At 41.2% G+C, this 20,926-nt stretch overlaps 2 protein-coding genes across 2 annotated transcripts in view; one reads left to right on the top strand and one right to left on the bottom strand.

Annotated features, from left to right (window-relative positions):
- On the bottom strand, positions 1–20,103 carry HACD1 (3-hydroxyacyl-CoA dehydratase 1). Its single transcript, XM_082385688.1, has 7 exons — positions 19,736–20,103; positions 10,381–10,502; positions 10,179–10,193; positions 10,014–10,102; positions 7,415–7,536; positions 2,809–2,987; positions 1–171 (listed from the first exon to the last, which is right to left on the bottom strand). The coding sequence occupies exons 1-7, from the start codon at positions 19,990–19,992 to the stop codon at positions 89–91; spliced, it is 867 nt and encodes a 288-aa protein (XP_082241814.1). The 5' UTR covers positions 19,993–20,103; the 3' UTR covers positions 1–88.
- Positions 19,351–20,926, top strand: part of LOC309625692 (uncharacterized protein) — a 12,468-nt gene continuing 10,892 nt past the window's right edge. The window contains exon 1 of the mRNA XM_082385754.1: positions 19,351–19,762. Within this exon, the coding sequence (XP_082241880.1) occupies positions 19,441–19,762 (322 nt within the window). The 5' untranslated portion in view covers positions 19,351–19,440. The remainder of the gene's footprint in view (positions 19,763–20,926) is intronic.

The following is a 20,926-nucleotide window of genomic DNA, read 5'->3' on the forward strand; positions in this document are numbered from 1 at the left end:
TTTCATGAAGCTGTTTATTCTTATTATTAAAACTTGGACTCAAGTAATCCTGGTTATTCTGGAAAAAGCACCTTGTTGTAGGGATCATTTAATCATCCTTTTCGACAATCACCTCTCCATGAAGCACCTTTCTTCTCTGACGTAACATATGAAAGTAGAGTTGTGGAAACACTTAATTGAAAAAAGAAAACAGAGAAGGTAAGCTATGGTTGGAAATCTTTTATGCTTGAAACCTCTTAAACATGGCGGACTTCGAAAGCAAGCACATCATATACAATTGCTACGGCCCCCCTAATATTTACAGGGCTCAGGGTAAGCATACAAATGGAGGGCCACATACCATACGCCTAAATATTTTAATGCCATAAACTATCAGTCCTTTCAGCAAACTTAAATATTTTGATAAATATATCTTCATAATGACCTGGAAGGCCATGTTTGAATTTAGAATTCTATAACTCTTCGGAATACCATGCCAGAACAGTGCTGCACAAGGAAAGCTGCCCCACCTGGCCCCTTCTCTCCGTTCCATCGGCTGTCCTGTACCATGAGGGGTCTCGGGAACACCTGTGTGGATGTCCAAGCCCACACAACCCAGCTGCATCCATCCACCTCACAAACAGCTGCCCCCTGATCTCAGGGATGTGTACACAGGTAACAGTGTTAACCCTCAGGAGAACAGACTGGGGAAGAGAGTTATGCAGTCTAGATGCACGCTCAGTGCCATCTGGGTTGCAAATTCCATGGTCCCGGTTTTCCAGGACGTGATCTGAAGGAAGGGGGTCCTGTGTGGAGTGGTGATCAGCGGTGAGCCAGGACAGGGCCCTCTATCTAAAACTGGGCCCAGAGCAAAAGCCCCTCTTGGCTGGGCATAAGGGTAGTCTGGTATACACACACAAAAATATATATGTATTAGGTCAGTTAGACAAATGGCCATCCACCCTGTCAAATTTGGAGAATTACTTTGAGCCAATCTGAACCAGTACTTTAAATCATAGGGTAAATGTTGGTGCATGAACAAATTAACATCAGCTACAAACAATACAAGTATACAAATATCTCTGAAAATGATGAACAGAATAGCCAAAACTAATGAACCTAATGACAAAACAAGCTTTGAATATTTTGCTTAGGCAACTGTGGGTAACTACTTTTTGAACTTAGCTCAAATGGAGCCAAAATGCATAAAAGACTTCATTTTTTTATTTATGTATCCAACCTTCATTAATGTAACCATCATATACCTAAGGGCCTAAATATATTCAGGCCATATAGACTTAAAGCTAACTGACCGATTTTTGCAAATACTTCTATAACATCTTGAGTAGTTTAGTAGAAGTATGGGCTTGAGTTCAAACCTTGATCTTAGTTACTAGCTGAGCGATTTTTAAAGCAATTCACTTAACCTCTCTAATCTCTAATGTCCCCATTGATAAATGAGAACTAAAAGGACTTCTTTTGAGCCCTAAGTGCCCAAAATGTACTTTTATACTTGTAATTAGCAAAGGATTTAATAAGCAAAGTATAATTAGTTGCTATTACTACTAATACTAATAATCAGGTGGAAAACGCCCCCCTGGCTGGCTGATCCTCCAGCAGGCGGGGCTCTCAGGTAACTGACAGCCTCCTAAACTGAGAAGCAGCTACTGGCAAAGGCTGGTCTTCACAGGACACCTGAAAATGCACAGTCACAAGTTACTGGTTTGATGGTTTCAAACCATGATCTCTTGGGCCCTGGGCTTCCACAGAGATGCCTCAGTGGCTGTGAGGAAAAAGGCAACCCAAGACCTGAACCTGTAACTATGATAGGACAGGTCCGGCTCTGCTCCAGGTGTGCTGCCATTCACCAGATGTTGCGAAAAGCAGGGGAAGAAACAAGTGTCATAGGCACACCATCCCCGAGCCCTGCTGAACTTGCCCTGGTGGATAATCGGAGGAGAGTCAGGCTGAGATGGGAGAAGGTGAAGGGAATAAAATCACTATATGACCATCAAGGCAATTTTGATTTTGGAAAAGCTTAAAAGTTGGAGGTCCCAAGGAAGTGGCCAAATTTTATGTTCATCCTCTTTAGATGAAATATTTCATATTGCGTCAATGTCGATTTTAGATTCTATAAACATTTCTCATTTCTCTTTTCCCCCCGCACTGACCCCAGAGTCTCTAATTTTATTGAGGAGGGCAAATAACAGCTTTGCTTTATCTTCATATTTCCTGCTAGTGATTATCAAAATCTGACCTAAAAATACACCACTTTGTATTTAAATGAAATGAATAGAGTCTCACCAATTCATTGCAACTATTGAAAGGTGAGGAGAAATTAGTGGAAAGACTGAGTTATTCAAAATATTTTAAGAAAAGCAGTTTTTTTTATTATTTTCTAGTACACAGGGCAACACACATAAGGCTAACAAGTACTCCTGAATGATCTTTCCAAGTATGTGCTTAATGAATAGAAATGACCTCAGATTTTCTTGGATAAAATGTTCATGTTCGATACATAATTCTAAATGCTTTCAAAGAGTTCACTGCAGGCTTTATCTTTTCTTTAAAAACATAAATCATACTAGGCTTATTTTTAAGTGATTTTGAGAAGGCAATCATTTGTGTGTTAATTTACTTAACCTTTTTTCCCTCACAACTCACCCTTCAGTTATTTCAAATTATGAATACATGTGGCACTGAACGGAGGTTTTGATGTATTTGTAAGACATTATTCCTCCTTATTAATCTGGCATTTTATGACATCTTCTGAAAAACTTTCACAGCATATGCTAAATCAAAGTATAATACTAACAGAGACATACTTACATGGTATATACGAGGCCATGGTTATAAGAAGAAAATAATAGTAGTCAAAAGAGACATTGTATTTATTGGGAAGTCTTATTGAGAACATTCCTGTTTTCTTCACATATGGTAAGGCAGCGTATATTGTAAGAAGTTCACCAGCAACTCCAACAGGATATAAGATGATAAAAAAATTATATCTGGAGAAAGAAAAACCTGACAATTATTTTCTAGAATAATTACTGGATTTTATGTCATGATTCTTTTGCTACTACTTTATTTAAGCTTAAAAATTCTCCTTTCTATACATACTTATATTAACCTCACGTAACAAGGTTAATTTTTTTTCACTTTAATCATTTGCTTATTAATTTAATTATCATCATTTTTTTTTTCTTACAGTAGTTTCCATTTTAAGTGGCAAGATCTTAATAAAGTAAGAAGTCAACTTACTTTACAGGGCTGAAATAACAATACATTTTAAAGTCAGTGACTGATAGATGCAGTTTTTTAAGTATGATAAAGTATACAAGTATTATAACTATTACAGTGTATTGTAAAGTAAATGTAAGCATTGTAAGGCATTGTAAAAGTAACTGCTTTGACACCTGGAATCATACTGATTTTTTTTTCCCTGCAGCTAGTCATTTGTTGATCAAATGCTGTGTTTTTAAAAAAGACCAGTTATGATCCTAATTTTATATCTAAATCTTGAAATTGCCAAAGTCATTGTTTGGAGACATTTGGAAAACGATTTGTGGCTACTAATTAAAAGAATGACTATTTTAGAAAACTGATAAAACCACCTGAAGCGTCAGTAACTACTAACGAACATACTGTCTAAAACTGCTTTCATGACAAAACAAGGAAGACAGGTCGTTTCCTGAATTTGCACATTAAAGGAATAGTCAGCTTGCTTAAAAGAGAGTTGAGAGAGTTCTAGTCAAAATCCCAGTCACAGTTTGTTCATTTGGATTGCGGAGCACCCTCCAACACAGAGTGGGCCCAGCATCACTTCCGCCTACAGTTAGAGGAACACTGCACAAGTGTCCACTGGTGGACCCGCAGGACAGCCTCAAGCGCCCAAGGTAACGACATTTCTTAAGTCTCCTTGTTCCTATGTGCCAAGGATATGCAAGGGGGGACAGAGGGGGGCAGAATTATTTGCCAAAATAGATGAACTGGTAAAGAAAGAAAATGCTCCTTCTACTGTCCCTCTGTGTCCCCTCCTTGCCTTGTGCATGCCACCTGCTTCCTCACCAGCCTTGTGTAGTTATGTGTGTATTATTTAAATCAATTTTTTCCAACCTCAATTTCCTACCTCAATTTAAAAGTACATAACTGAGCATTTTATAGTCCCTTCTTAAGTAAGACATTCAAACCTCTTAAATTTTTTTTTAACTTTATGTGACTCTCAGATGATTTTTTGGGGGGGGTAAGATTGTTCTTTAACTGAAAAAAAATCACACTAAGTATAAACTAGGTTAAAGCCTTAAAGACGTGATTATTTTTAATGAAATGGGAAAAAATTACACAACTTATTTGACTTTATTTGCACTTTAAAAAGGCTCTATGTCACCAACTCTCTAAGCTCTGATGGCAGCATGACAGATTTAACTACTTATTCAGAAAGAGATATGATGTTTCCTTACAGATTCCTAATTGTCATCAAAAAATTTTTTGAAGGGAATGCATTTTTGAATTTAAAATGGAAATCAATATGAAAACATAACATTATGCATTTATCTATTCAGTGGGTTTTTCTAGGAACACGTCTGACAGATAAATAGAATCAAAGTATATTCAAACCATCATAGTAGGGCAACTATTTATAAATAAGAAGCCATTTTTAAGCTTTACTTGAGAATAGCTTCAACACTGGAACATAAATATAAATGTTATTTTAGGGTATTTAATGGGGTTGGCAAATATATGGCTGGTTGGGATCTTTAAGATTTTTGACAATGAAACACAATTATTCACGATTATGCTTAACTGACGTGATGTATTATGCTAACATGTGCATTCAAAAGTTGAAAGATTTTATAGTAACCTGTTTAACATTAAGGCCATTGACAAAGGATTTCTAACAGCAAATTTAAACATGCAATGGTAGAGTTTGGAACTTTTCCAGGAATTCAAGACATGCAAATGCATTCTAAAAGGCGGGCAAAGCATTAAAGACCATTATCTCCCGCAAACAAATTTTATAAATACAGCAAACAAAAAGAGACTATATTATGAATTAGTATTTTCAAAGGTGCTAGAGGTCTGAAAGACTGAGGTCATTCAAAATGGCATGAGATGCATTCTGGGATTAGAATCCAGCTACATTCCAAACTGCCAATCTTGCCAAATGCTTATAAATGGTAGTGCAACCTTCTTATGACAGACATAACGTTTAAGCTCAAACTATAATTTTGAAGTATTTTGTCATATTCAAAATGGTAAGCCACAAATATCTAAAAAAGAGCTAGAGAATATAAAAACGTTTGAAAGGATATATAACTCAGAGTGATTATCCTTTGTAGGGGGAATATAGGCAATTTAAAAGGTTTTTATTCTTTCAGGTTATTTATATATAGTAATTTATTATATTTGAACATGTATAATATGAGTTATTAAAAAAGGAGTAATTACTTAATAAAAAGAGTTAGGCTTTCTGTATAAGGGGAGTAAAAACAAGTCTGACACTAGTTATGAGTTACCTTTATAAGTTAGCTATGGATTAATACAAATATCAGAGTTTTAAAAAATAACGGAAATATGGATATAGCATTGTTTTTAATATCACAAAGCAGTATTTACAGCATCAGAAAACTGGGAATAATCTAAATTCTAGCAATATAGAACTGAGTCAGTCATACTATGGAATATTATGCAGCATTAAGAGTTAGAGAGCTAGATCTAAATGGACCTGTACCGATTTAAAAAAAGAAAAAATGATCTCCAATATATAAACAAAAATCAAGTATCATGTCATCCTATTTATGTTTTTAAAAACTCACATCTGTGTGTTCACATTGCTGTTATTAAGAAAAAGTCTGATGGTAAACTCCCAACTTTCGCTCTCCAAGGGAAGGGAGTGGGGCTCAGGTAGGAGTACAAACAGGAACTTTCCATGTTTATTCTATATACTAAAACTATTTGAGATTTTTTCACAATGAAAGCATATTACTTTTGTAGCTAAATAAAAAATTTAACGAATGAAAATACTGTCGAACTCTTGTATTCTACCTATGTGGGATACCTACCTATCTATCTATCTATCTACCTATCTATCTTATCTATCGTATCTATCTATCTATCTAATTTACCTATCTACATAGACGTATATGGGATAGACGTTTCTTAACCCAACTGCCCCCCTGCACTTCTCACCACCTGGCATTTCTCACACCTGTTAGCTGTTGTATTTTCTGTCCCCTCCATCTTGAGAGGACAGAGATTTTGTTGCACTCACACCTGCACCTCAGGTATGCAGTAGGTACACAGCATATGTTATTGTTATTATTGTTATTTCGACTCTAAGTGCAACATGGAGAATGAAATGAACAAATCTATGCTGGTTTGTGATTTGTTCTCCAAAGGGCACAAATAATAAGTTGTTTTTATAATAACTTTGTAAAATATCAGCTGCTCAAAGAACACATACTTTAAAAAGGACGGAACATCTTCTGCTTTAAAAACTGTTGCTTTGGGGGAGCTATGTTTAGAACCCTTGAAATATAAATTTTGTCCTCATAACAAATAATACAATTTCAAATAAGGGTGACTTTTTTGTTTGTTTGTTTGTTGTTGTTCTGGCCGTGCTGTGCGGCATGTAGGATCTTAGTCCCCCGAGTTCCCTGACTGGGGATCGAACCCGTGCCCCCTGCAATGGAAGCAAGGAGTCTTAACCACTGGACCGCCAGGGAAGTCTCTAAGGGTGACTTTTTAAAATGTCTGTCTCTGCTACTTTATACACACACAAAAAAGTTGACATTGTATATATAAGATACTAAAACTTGTGGACACTAGGTTGAATATTAAAGTAATTTAAATCAATCAGTGATTGATGTAAGGGCCACTGTTAGCAATTACAAGAACAGTATGTATTTAATTCAATGAAAGTCTGTTGTGTTAAAATAATTTCTATGCACCGGAAGTTTCAAATAATTTTTTAATATGCATTTTGTTACTAAAGCTTGCCTATTTTAAAAGTTTATTTTTAGTGTTTTAGCTTATTTTCCTAACCTTGTTTTGTAGAATAAAAACTTTGTGAGTTGTCAAAAAAAAAAATTTAAGTCAATCAAACAAAATGCCATATTTTTGGCCAAGAGTTGATTTAATGTAATCCCAAAGATGTGTATTTTGCTTTCAAGGAAAAATGAATGACCGATTCAGAGGCTAAGGACACTAATGTAGTTTGGCATTGCTTTCACTCAAGATGTATGTTAATATGACTGTTGCCTGGTCATTAAATTAAGCCTTTAGAATGCAAGTTATAACACTGCTAATTTCAAGAACAGCAGCCTCCTGGCAACACAGGGCTAAGACACACATTTTAATTCTCTGTGTTAGCTCAGCACACCAAACACCCATGCGCAGGACCGAGAGCAACTAAACTGCAAGACATCGTCGCCACCTGGCCCATTTAATGAAGTATGGCAAGTGGTCGAGAAGACTGAATGTGTAGAAGGAATAGCGAGTGATCTCCGTCACCGTCCACGCGACCAGAAAAAGCACCACGCTCTCCTCATTCTGGATCTGCAGAATTACAGAGAAAGCCACAGGGTTGTTTAACCTTGAACTTCTTTCTCCAAGAAGATATTTTCTGTTTATTATTTAGTACGTGCCTTTCATCATAACGGAGAGCTAGGGTTAGACAGATGCAATACAGAAAACGCAGTGCAGTCACCATTACATAAGTCTTTACAAACACGCGATTTAAATGTGCTCTAAGCACAGGAATGGTCAAATTTCTATTGGGTTCTCTGTCTCACCCTTCACTCCAGCCAGTAACTCAACCATCCCAGGACAACATCAGCCCCTCAAAACCAGTATGGGAACAATCTGACCCTTGGACTTTCTATTGGTCGTCAAATCACACCCAACCTACTGCAGCACTAACTCCCGAACCTGCCCACTCTGCAGCCCTGCTACTGCGCTGTCAATTCAGGACCTGATCACCTCTCATGCAGACAGCCCCCTACGCAGTCTCCACTTCAGAGGTGGACGTTTTCTCTTAAAAGCAAAACACAGAAGCAAACCAACAGAAACAAAATTGGAAGGTGCTGGTCCCGGGATTTAAAAGCTTCATGGCTTCCCCACGGCTTACCAGGAGGAAAGGGTAAAACCCTCCCACCTGAGCATGATGTTCAAGGATCCTTACAGCTGGAGCTCAGAAATCTCGACTTCTGGTGCAACGACTCAACCCCACCCCCAGCTCTCTCTGGGGACACAAAACTTTGTATTATTTCCAGAATATGCTCTGAATGTGTCTTAACACACGCCATTCCCTCTAATTATCAATAGAATGCTCCTCCTTTTTCATTTTTTATAAATTTATTTACTTATTTTTGGCTGCGTTGGGTCTTCATTGCGGTGCGCGGGCTTCTCATTGCGGTGGCTTCTCTTGTTGCAGAGCATGGGCTCTAGGTGCGCGAGTGTCAGTAGTTGTGGCTCGCGGGCTCTAGAGCGCAGGCTCAGTAGTTGTGGCTCACGGGCTCTAGAGCGCAGGCTCAGTAGTTGTGGCACACAGGCTTAGTTGCTCCGCGGCATGTGGGATCTTCCCGGGTCAGGGCTCGAACCCGTGTCCCCTGCATTGGCAGGCGGATTCTTAACCACTGTGCCACCAGGGAAGTCCCTGAATGCTCCTCCCTTTATCAATACTTCCCATGGAAAACCCTTTCTCACCTTTAAGATCCAGCTAACCACCACGGCCTCTGGAAAACTTGTCCCAAACCCCTCCTCTCACCCTGAGCAGTCACGTGCTCCCCTTCCTTGTTCTCACAGTACTGTGTTCATAGCTGTATTATAACACTTGCCAATTTCTATCAGGATTTGTCTGCCGAACTCTTGTATATCTACAGCACTCAACTGATACACTCCTTCCTCGGGGAAGCCTTCCTTCGCTCCCTAAGTCAGGCCAAGTCTGCCGGTTACTGCAATCCACACTGGCCTCTTGTTTCAAAGCACTAACACTAGTATAATCAAACAATTATTTCTGCAACAACTTGTGTACCATCTCTCCCAATTCCAGGCTCCATGAGGTGGGAACCATATGGGTATTATAAATAGCCAGATTCCCGGCACAGTGTCAGGAACAGAATAGGCGCGTAATTCATACTTGTCGAACGATTCAACATCTGTAGGGCTGCCCCCTACTCCCCGACGGTCAGTCCCCCTGACAGCTGAGACTGACTTATTCATTTCTGTAAATCCCGAAGTAAGCACAGTGCCGGGGTATAGAGTGCACTCAATACATGCTGGTTGAATTAATTAAAGATGGGTGGAAAGATGCCCATGGGATACCACTGTTGGAGAAGATTAAATAGTAAAATCAAGCAAGAGATTTTCTGTAGGATAAAAAAGAGGCGGAAGGGATAAATTGGAAGACTGGGATGGACACATACATACCACTATATATAAAATAGATAACTAATAAGGATCTACTGTATAGCACAGGGAACTCTACTCAATACTCTGTAATGGCCTATATGGGAAAAGAATCTTAGAAAAAAAAGAGTGGATAGGGACTTCCCTGCTGGCACAGTGGTTAAGAATCGCCTGCCAATGCAGGGGACACGGGTTCCAGCCCTGGTCCGGGAAGATCCCACATGCCACGGAGCAACTAAGCCCGTGAGCCACAACTACTGAAGCCCACGTGCCTGGAGCCCGTGCTCCGCAACAAGAGCAGCCACTGCAATGAGAAGCCCGCGCACCGCAACTAGAGAAAGCCCGCGCGCAGCAACGAAGACCCAACACAGCCTAAAATAAAAAATTTTTTAAAAATTGGAAAACCCCATTTTATATGGCTATAAAAATGCCAATTTTTGGTTTTGCTGGTGTCTCAAAGCCATTCTACGAACGCACTAAGTCAGTGTACAATCACACTTAACATCCAAACCCAACCTTTCTTTGGCCAAAGGTTCTGCTTCCTGAAATACAGTTAATGTTTTGGATTCCTATTACTAAGAAAGCTTTCCTGCAGGCGCAAGGAGACGAAGTGTTGTGTCACTTACTGGTTTTATACTGTGAGTAACGAACCACACCATAAAGATTCTTGAACTCACTTGGACCCCAGCCACAAGCACAGAAGTAGGGACAATTCCTTAAAGAAAAAAACAAGTCAACCACTGCCCTAAATGCAATCTATGCCAAACATAAAAATTAAATCAAAAACTCACCAATTAAACAGTGGACTACCTGTAAGCAAACACACAAAAAAATCACATGTCAACAGCATACAACATAAAATAAATTCCTGTCATGGCTGGTTTTAAATGCATCTGTAGGGAGTAAATAATCAGCAAAATAAGACTGATTTTACTCAACTGATATATTTTCAAATAAATATGACAGTGACAGAAAAACAGCGTCGTCGGAAACCTACCTCAAGCAAGGCAAATGTCTGGAAAACTTTAAGTGTCTTCTGAATACTTTTATATAAACCTTTGTGTGTTCCTTTTTCCATATAAAAACGTACCATGGCAATAGCTAGTACCAGCCACCTAGAGAAAATAAAAGCGTTTTATAAAATTCTATCACAACGAATTCCACTGAATCCTGTAAAGAAATGCCATAATTTATACAGTAATAACATGTATGTGTTATTATGCTCTCAGTTCATTATTCTATTTTAAAAACCCATAGGAAGAAATGACAAATATCGTTTTTACATTGACTCTTCAAGGGAATAAGGAGAACATAGTCGAGATCAACTACATACAAATGTCAAACAATGTGCATTGTATTTTTGGTCTCAGCAGATAAACTGACGGACTGAAGAAATAGGTTTCTGTACCAAAAATGAAGTCATTATAAAGCATTTAATAATTATATAAAAATTTGAGGTAAAAAGCTGTGTGTGTATAAATATGTATTTTATACAAATATATAGTATATATTTATAAGTAATTATAGGTAAAAATCTTTAAAAAGAATCCTTAATTAACATTTTTATAATTTTCTCTAAATAAAAACAATTGTGGTGCCACAGAAGGGACACATACAGAAGGTCAGACATTAGCCTGCTTTTAAACAGTGTGTTTTAAAACTAGTGGTTACCAAGGGGGGAGGGAGCAGGGGGGAGGGGCAAGACAGGAGTAGGGGTTAAGAGATACAAACTAGTATGTATACAATAAATAAGCAACTAGGATATATTGTACAGCACAGGGAAATATAGCCATTGTTTCGTAATAACTTCAAATAGAGTATATTCTATAAAAATACTGAATCTCTATGTGGCACACCTGAATCACCTATACTTCAATTGAAAAAAAAGTTTGTTTTCAAAAAAGAAAAAATACATACGCCCCCTCCCCCCTTTTAACTTACACTTATACATTAAATATAGTTGCTGTGAATTAACGGTACTTAAAAATACAAGCTACACCTGTGGAGACCAGCTTTCTCTCCCCGGTACTCAATCTCCAAGAGCGACTGATGAGAGGTAATTTTTTTTTTTTCCAGTTTCCATTGCAATTACAAAAGCACTTTGAAGTTTAAAAAAGTTGTGTCACCTGTAACTTTTAAAAATCCTTAATAATACACCCATGGAAATGAATAGCTATCCCAGGCTTTTGAAAACAGTGGTCTCCAAAGTGTCTAGTTAAATGGATTTATGAACTATAAAATTTATAATAATTTTATACAGGTTTAACTTTTTAATTAAAGAGCACTCAGTAAAATAGATGAATGGCTTAAAGGTGCCTGCAAAGAAACGACCGACTGAGTGGGGTGAAAATGCAGACTCGATCAAACAGCAAGAAAATGGCAGAGAGGCACTTCCACCTTGGGAATCTCTTCTCCTCAGCACACAATGCGGTTAAAAACAATGACCTTAAAAATAAAGAATTAAAAACAAAAACAAAAACAATGACCTTTAGTGAGATATGACAAGAAATCAGGCAAGTGCCGGAAACTACCACAAAGACCTTTGCAATGCAGAAGTATTAAGGATAATAAAAGTGATAATGATAAGTACACTTTCAGCGTGCTTTCAATGTTCCAGACACTGTCCTATATGCATATTTAATATATTAATATTTCATCCTCACAATAACCCCATGAGGTAGCGACTACTACTATCCTATTTCACTGCTGTGGAAATGGGCAGAAAGGGCCCTAGAGCCAGTCAGCTGGGACCTCAACTCACCACTCATCTCACAGCCTATGCTCTTGAACTACTCTGCTGTACTGGTCTGGCTCTAAGCATATACTGTGCCTTGGGATATTAGCTAATCACAATAATTCACGTATTTAAATGGTAAGTAATTTTTAAAGCTATACAGAATGTTATGCTCAAATATTTTAACTGATAGTAGTACGCTATCAAGAAAGTTTGAAAGCCACTGTTTTATACAAGACAATCACCATGCAGAGATATCCTGCGACTTACCCTAAGGCTTAGAGTAAGTAAGTTAATGGTGGAGGTCTCCTAACCATCACTGCTCTTGCCTTTCTACTGCACCATGGCTTTTACTGGATTCAACTCACGGTTCCATCCCGCATCAGAGCCAACACTCAGCCCTGTGCTGGGCTAATCTGAGTGTGCTAATCTGGATAATGTTTTAGGTACCTTCCAGGTTTAAAATGTTCTGATTTCATTAGCCTCAATTCCAAGTCCTTACACTACTTCTAACAAGAAAACAAAAAGCTTAATATTTTCATTCACATTTTCCCATATACTTGTCTTTTCTTTTAGACAAATCCAAATCAGATTTTTACCAAAGACCGATTTAAGAGGTAACTGTTAACCTACCAAAGAATTCATCAAAAGATTAATTTAGATGGCAAGTTTTCTACATTTTTAAAGGCATGATATAAAAATCCATGCATTTTAACAGCATAACAAATTTTACTGTTGTCCCATAGGTGGCAGTATTGTACCAACTAGTACAGTATTACAATACTATCACCACTAACCTGTTGGAAATAAAAGAAATCAACACTCTGGGGTTAGAAAGGGCCATGGAACTATCTATGCTAACCTCCCATCTGTTTTTTGGTAAATATGGCCATGAACTCATCTGAACTAACTCGTGCTCACCTCCTAAGTGCCCCCCAATCACAAAGGGTGAGAATCAAAGTCTCTCTTGAGGGTCCTACATTCAGCTAACGTCGTGCTTCCTATATCCGTCAGTTTAGTAACTGTAATTTTAAAAATTTCCCAAAGCAACCGGAGTGTCTACAATTAGGAATTCTTTTTTGGACAGTTTTGTTTTTTAAATATGCCAGAGCTACTGATTGCCTAAATATGAACCCAAACAGACACTTTCAGTCCTTGACAAAACACTCTCTTTGGAAAATATAAACATGTGTTCCACATGTAGAAGGTTTCTCGCTTGCTTAATTCATTTATTTATTCATTCATCTTCAGGATCAATACAGGACAGGTACTGTGCTAGGTGCTGGGGAATTAGGGATAAACAGGACATAGTTCTGGCCTCAAGGAACTCTTAAGTTAGTAAGTGGAGACAGAACACTGCAGTAACGAGAGAGATGTGGCATAACTTCCTAAACACCTTCTAACACTCACTAAATGCCTTCTTCTCATGCCACTATGGCTACAATTACCCTGAAAAATCTTACTAAAGGTGGAGCTCTTTCTTCTAGCTGCCTTCTGGTGCTTCTTTTTCTCCTCAGATTTCTTGGAGACCACCTGCTTTTTGAAGAACTTGGTTATCTACACCTATACTCCTTTTTTTTCCTTAATTTCAACACCGCTTTAAAAATTTTTTTTATAAACAACTTCAAACATATACAAAGGTATAGAGAATGAATGGTACGATGAACCCCCATTTGCCCACTGCCCAGCTTCAACCAGTATCATCTTATTAACAATCTTGTTTCATCCAAACCTCTATTCACTTCCTTACCCACAAGCCTTCCTCCCTGATTATTGTGAATCAAATCTCATACATCCTATGACTCATAAATGCTTAATTATGTATCTCTAAAAGGTTTATTTTTCATAAACATAACCAAAACACCACTATCCCTTGTGAAGAATTGAACAATAACTTCTTCAATCACAAAACTTAGAGTCAAGATACAAATTTCCTTAACTGTCTTATAATTTTTTAAAATCATGATTGAAATAAGATTCATACATTGCAATTAGTTGCTGTGTTTTATGACTCTTTTAAATCTACAGGTTTCACCTCCTTCCATCCATCCTCATCTCTCCTCCCCTCTTTCTCTTGAAATTTATCTGTTGAAGACCCTGAGTGGTTCCTGCAGAGTTACCCTCGGTCTGGGTTTTGCTAACTGGATACCCACATGTCATTTATTATGTTCTTCTGGCCCCTGTATTTCCTGTGAGTGCGTAGTTCGTTCTAAAGGACTGATCAGACAGATTCACATTCAAGGTTAATTTCTCCGTTGTGTTGTGTACTTCCCCAGGGAGCCCGAAATTTCTGGCTGTCCCTCTTCTTTGTGATGTTAGCACTGACGGCCATGGTCCAGATCCATTATTTCGGCAGTTACGGAGAAATCATGATGTTCTGACTTTATCGCTTCTTCTTTAAACCTCCTTCAAAGTAACCATTTGGAGGCTTGTACCACAGATGATCTTTGACGTTCACACAATCCATACTTCCGTGTGGTGTTCACTGACAACTCTAAACTTCCTTTCCTAGACTACATGCAGACTCGTTTAGTAGCCAACATGTGTTTCAATTTATCACACATAAGGCACTCATGCCAACAGAGTTAAGCTGAAAGGTTCATAAAAGAAAAAAACCAGATAAACTGGACTTCGGTAAGATTAGCACCTTCTGCTCTTTGAGAGACACTGTGAAGAGAATGAAAAAGCAAGCCATACCTGATAGAAAATATTTACAAATCACATATCTGATAAAGGACTTGTATCCAGACTATATAAAGAACTTTCAAAATTCAATAGTTGAAAATCAAACAACAAACCCATAAAAAATGGGCAAAAGATTTAAACAGACCCTATACCAAAAAAAGGTCCACAACTGGTAAGTAAACCCATGAAAAGATGCTCAGCGTCATTAGTCACTAGGGAAATGCAAATTAAAATCACAGTAACACAATACACCACTTAGAAGGTATAAAGTTATGACGACTGGCCACACCAAGTGCCGATGCGGCTCTGCAGCAACTGGAAAGCTCATTCGCTGCCCGTGGGGATGTACTGTACAACCACTTTGAAAAAACAGTTTGGCAGTTTCATAAGAAACCAGCAACGTGACTACCATATGACGCAGCCATTCTACTCATAGGTATTTACCCAAGGAAAATGAAAGCGTGTGCCCACACGAGACTTGCATACACATGCTCACCACGTCATCTGTCATAGCCCCAAACTGCAAAGAACCCAAATGTCCATCCACAGATGGAAGGATAAACAAGTTGTGGTAGGTTCATACATGGATCCACCTACCTCGGGAATATATGTCTGTTACTTAACACTTCAAGAAATGTACGTGCCTGAACCTTGGGTTTGGTGCTCTGCTAACGCAGACTATGTACACTGTGAGAATATCTTACATAGTTTCTTTCCGCATGAAGTGCATTTTTAAATTCACCACTAGGAGGAGGAGTTATCATTTCTAAATACCCACTGTGTGTGTCCAGCACCCTGCCGACCACTTCACATCCACTATTTCTTAATTCCTTGTAATAACCTAGCAAAGTAGTTGGTTTGCTCCTTTGACAGATGAGAAAACCCAGGGTCAGAGAGGTTATGGAACTTATCTGAGGTCACCCAGCTAAAAAGGAGTGAAAACATAACCTTCAATTAACACCTTCCCGTGCTGTTTACAGGTTCAAATCCAAACATGTTAGCGAGGCGTGTAGTAAGGCCTGTGCGGTGAGCCAGGCTCCCCGTTCATCTTCCTTTCCCAGCCTACACTGCAGGCCCACTTGTGGTCACCCCAACGGCACGTCAGCAGGAGTTGTCCCCTAACTCCTGCCCTTTCCTCATCCCTGCCGAGTAAATCCTACTCATCCTTCAAAGCTCAGCTGGAATGCGATGGTCCCCCTCCGCCCCCAAAGCTTTCTCTGATCCTCCCTACCTGTCTGACTTGACACCTCTGCGGAACTTACTTCATCCTGTCTTTTATTGCAATCTACAAATGCCCCAGGTGGCACTTCTACAAGGACAGGGCCTAAAATATTTAGCTTTTGTCCCTCACTTGACCTAGGATAAAGCACCAACACATGCGGGCTTCGAAAGTGTTTGTAGCAAAGCAAAAAAATTAAAAAAGAGAGAGAGAGAGAAATGCTCACTTTCCTAGTCAAGCATCTGTTGTGAGCAAGTACAATAAAAATCCTCACATCCTTTAAATTACATTATTACTTAATTAAATTAATTACATCCTGTAGTTCTACTCCAGGAATTCATCCTGAACAACAAATTCAAGAGAAACAAATTAAAGCAAAACGTCATTAGAGGCATGATTTAGTCCATTACTGTACCTTAACTCTATTCCCTCTTATGTAACCATGAAAGAGTGTAATTATGAAAACTACATAGAAATAGTTGGTGAAACAGTGAGTGAAAACAGAATATCCTACACAGCAGATACTGTAACTACAATACCCTATAATGTGCATTCATTCACTCAACAAATATTTCTTGAGTGCTTCACGGAGCTGACACTGATACAGGATGACACAGACGATAGGCAACAGGATGAATCAGTAAAATTCATCGTACAGTTATACAGTAATAAGTACGATAGAGAAAAATAAAGCAGGCAAGGGGGATAAGGAGTGTTTGTGTGCGGTTGCTATTTGAATGAAGATAGCCACGAAGGCCTCCCTGAGAATGGAGATTTGAGTAAAAATCTGAAGGAAGTAACTCACATGAGCGATAACAAGGAAAAAATGAAAGGCCATGCTAAGCTTATAGAATTAGGCAAGTTCTTTTCTACATTTATGTAAAATTTTATTTCTTAAATATTATTTTGATTGTTTTCAAAACTATTACAAAAAAATTAATAAACCCTCCAAAGTTCTGCTAAAAGAGAAAAACAAAACAAGCAAATGAACAAAAAGAACCTTTGCATTAGCGGATGTAAACTAGTATATATATACGATGGATAAACAACACGGTCCTATTGTGTAGCACAGGGAACTCTATTTAATATCCTGTGATAAACCTTCATGGAAAAGAGTATAAAAAAACAATGTCTGTATGTGCATAACTGAGTCACTTTGCTGTACAGCAGAGATTCACACAACATTGGAAATCAACTCTACTTCAATACAAAAAAAAAAAAAAAGTTGCTAAGAGAGTGAATCTTAAATGTTTTTATTCCCAAAATAAACATGGTAACTATGGGAGGTGATAGATGTGTTAACTAATCTTATGGTGCAAATCATTTTGCAATACATACATATACCAAATAATCACACTGTACACCTTAAACTTACAGTGTTCCATGTCAATTACAACTCAGTAAGGCTGGGGGGGAGAAAAAGCGAAAAAAAAACCAACAACAAAGAGCCTCTTGCTATCCAAACCACTAAATGTACACGCGTGTGTCCCACTTTCAACACCACAACTTCGCCAACTCATTTACCCCTCTGCCCCAACCCTCCAATTAAATCGGGAGGCTTTCTTGCATCTCATGCCTATTTCCAGAATTAATCCCACTTAGAATATCTACCCTCTACATAAGCAAATCCTATCCCTTCTTCAAATCTCAACGCCTTTAGAAAGCCTCCAAAGAGTTAATTATATGGATTATTCCATTTCCGTTCCCCTTGCCTTTAAACAGAGATAAGAATGGCAAGGGACCTTCTCAACATAGGCAGGGAGACAAGTTTCGGGGAAGCAGTAATTTCCTGAGCCAGGGAGGAAGGTTAGGAATGAAGTGTGAGAACACAGCTGAGAGAACATTTAATTCTGCTTCAGGTCGGGTAAGAGACCCAGAATACTTCAGAGGTGGCTTGGCTAGAAGTCACAGCAGAAACATAGGGATTATTATCCAAAGAATGAACAGCCTGAGCAAAGATGGAGAGAGCCATGAAAATAAAACTGCATGGTGTTTGAGGGCATAGTGAGTTACAGGAGATTTCAAAAGCAATAAAACTGGAAAGAGGAAATCAGGGAGATATTGCAAAGGGCCTTGAACGACAGACAGCCTAAATCCCTTCCACTACAGTGGAGGTAATGGGGGGGTCACCGAAGGCTTTAAACTGGAGTTATGCATTGATTTTCATTTTTTGAAAAGGTAACTCGGCCTTCAAAAGGGAGAGTGGCCTGGGAAGGAAAGAGACAAGACCAGTTAATAAATGGTAGGTGACCCCGAAGTTTTTATTAACTGGATGAGACTAGCACAGCGGAGAGAGGATATTTTCAGCCTCCAGGGTATCTAAAGGCTGCAGCACACAGTAGGTACTCAATTGTTCTCCAGTAGCTTTGACTCTATTAGTTTTCCCTTTCAAGATTATAAAATTTAGTGAAGTGGAAAGAAGTAGCACGGCTCTGGACTCAGACTGTGCCGAAATCCAAGTCTGACACTTGCTGGTTTTGGGAACTTGAGCAAGTTACTTCACCTATTTGTGCCTCGGTTTCCTAGTCTATCAAATGTAATATCATGCACCCCTCACAGGACTGCAGAGGACCTGAAATGACATACTACACCTAGAGTGACCGACACAGTGCCTAGCGCACAGTGAATCCTCAATAGATACCAATATTCTCATTAACTGTATTTGGTATTAAGCACATAATAGGTACTCAGTACTGCATCAAATCATTTATTAAATCTTTATCAATCACATTTTTCTATAAGCCCTAGAGAAAGTTAAAGGTATTAAACGTTTCCCCAGATTTGTGGAGGTTAATAATACTTCATGTGATAACGGGAAAATAACTTTTTTAAACGGCAATGCCATTGAGAAACGGAAGAGCATTTTCCCAGCCGGTTTTGAAAAGCGGTCGACACATGTCACTGTGACAGCTCTCTGCAGAGAGACAGTCATTGTGTAACCTTAACTTGTAAGTCGTACTCAAAGCCACAAATAAAAGTACAGGCTATCAGTCACGGAGCCAACAAGATGCTGGACACGAGTGCTATGCTCCGATCCGGCAGGGTTTTTTGAAAACCGTCCCAAGTAAGAAGTTCTCGGGAGCACTATTACTTAAAAAAAACCCCAAACAACAGCAAAAAACCCCGTAGCGACACGAATAGTTAGGAACACTGCCCAGCCATCGGCGGCACGAGGAAACGCACTCCAGGGGCCGGCGGCCGAGGACGCGGGTCTGGGCCCCCGGCCGGACGGCTCCGGGCTCCGGGGTGGCGGGACCCCGGCGCGTCTCCAGGAGCAGCAGCAGTAGCGGCGCCCGAGGCGGCCGGGCCGGAGCCGCCTCCCCCGCGGGGCGGCCCCGCATTCCTGCCCGGGTCTATACTTAACCTCCGGCCCGCGCTCCGCGGCCGCCGCGCACGCCGTGCACCGTATTAGGCAATGCCCGGCGAGCAGGGCCCCGGCGCCCCTGGCCCCCCCGACCACGCTCCATTCAAGCCCGCAGGCGGCGGCGGCGGCGGCGGCGGCGGCGCCCCTCCCCCACGGCCGCCGCGCGCGCCCCCGCGCCGCGACCACCACGCCTCCCGGCGCGCAAGCGCGCCCGGCCCCTCGCCGCCCCCTCCCCGGAGCCGGGCGCGCCCCCCGGCCCGCCGGCGCCCGGAGCGCGGAATGCCAAGCGGCGGCGGCGCGGGGAGGGCCCCTCTGGGCGCACGTACCGCCCTCTGGGCGCACGTACCCCGCGGTCATGGCGATGTTGTAGAAGGTGAGCCAGGAGGTGGCCAGCAAGCCCCGGCGCCTCCTCTTGCCCGCGGCCTCCCTCTCCTCGCCGGCCTCCGAGGCGCCGCCGTTGGTGCCGTCCTCCTCGCTGGACGCCATGGTGGCCGCGCAGCCGGGGGACGTGGACGAGAGGGGCAGGGGAGCGGGAGGGGGCCCGGCCGAGCGCGCCGCTGAAGCGCCGCCGCCCGCTGCCGCCGCCTCCGTCAGGCGCCCCATGTGCAGCGCGCAGGGGTCTCGGCGTCGCCAGCCTGGCCGCCCGCAGGGGGAGGAGCGGGCGCCCCGGGCCACCGCCCCGCCCCGCCCCCGGCCCGCGGGAGCGCGCGCCGCGCGGGGACCCGGCCGCCGGTCCTGGGCGCGGGGGCGCACGGGGGTCCCGGGAACCCCTGGGTGCGAGCTCAAGCTCCGCTCCCAGGGAAACCCATCCGCCTCGCCAGCTGGGGGAGCCTCCTCTTGGAGACAGCCGGGGCGTCTCGGCGCAGACGACGGGCGCCTTGCTAGTTAGTGCCTTGAGTCTAAACGCACCTGGACTTGGTGTGGCCCTGCCCCGCCCAGACTTCTGTAAGATTGTTTCTGGAGGTGGAGAGAGGCCGTGGGATCCTCCCGCCAAAGACTCATTCTTAAGAACTTCTGGGGAGGAAGCGCCCACTTTTCACCCTGTTTCACTTTTCCCAGCCAGTGGAGCAGGCATGGGGCGGGGGGTGGAATAGGAGTGCCCCACCTGCGTGGATTCCACCGGAGCCAGTGTTCTGTGGGCGTGCATTGCACTGCAGCGCGGGATGCTGGATGTTAGAGGGAAACTGGAGGAAATAGCACGTGACAAGATACCAAAGGAGAAAAGTTTGCGCAGACAGAGGCAACCTACGGATGGAAAGCTAGCAAGAGCCCTTACCGCAGGAAACGTAGTATCCCACTGTTATGCACTCTGTGTCTCCTTTTTTTAAAATCTTCTTCCAGATACACATGCTTTCTCCTAACAGTTCTTTCCTCTTTCCCCTTAAAGCACACAGTTAAGAAGGCAGGCTCTGGAGTCAGATGACTGGAATTCAAGCCCCAAATTCCAGGCTCCACCAGTCTTATTAGCTATGTGAACTTGGGCAACTAAATCTCTCTATGCTTCAATTTCCTCAGTGGGAATAATTATAAAACCTAC

This window comes from Balaenoptera borealis (assembly GCF_965194805.1).
Source record: "Balaenoptera borealis genome assembly, chromosome: 3".
Lineage (NCBI taxonomy): Eukaryota > Metazoa > Chordata > Mammalia > Artiodactyla > Balaenopteridae > Balaenoptera > Balaenoptera borealis.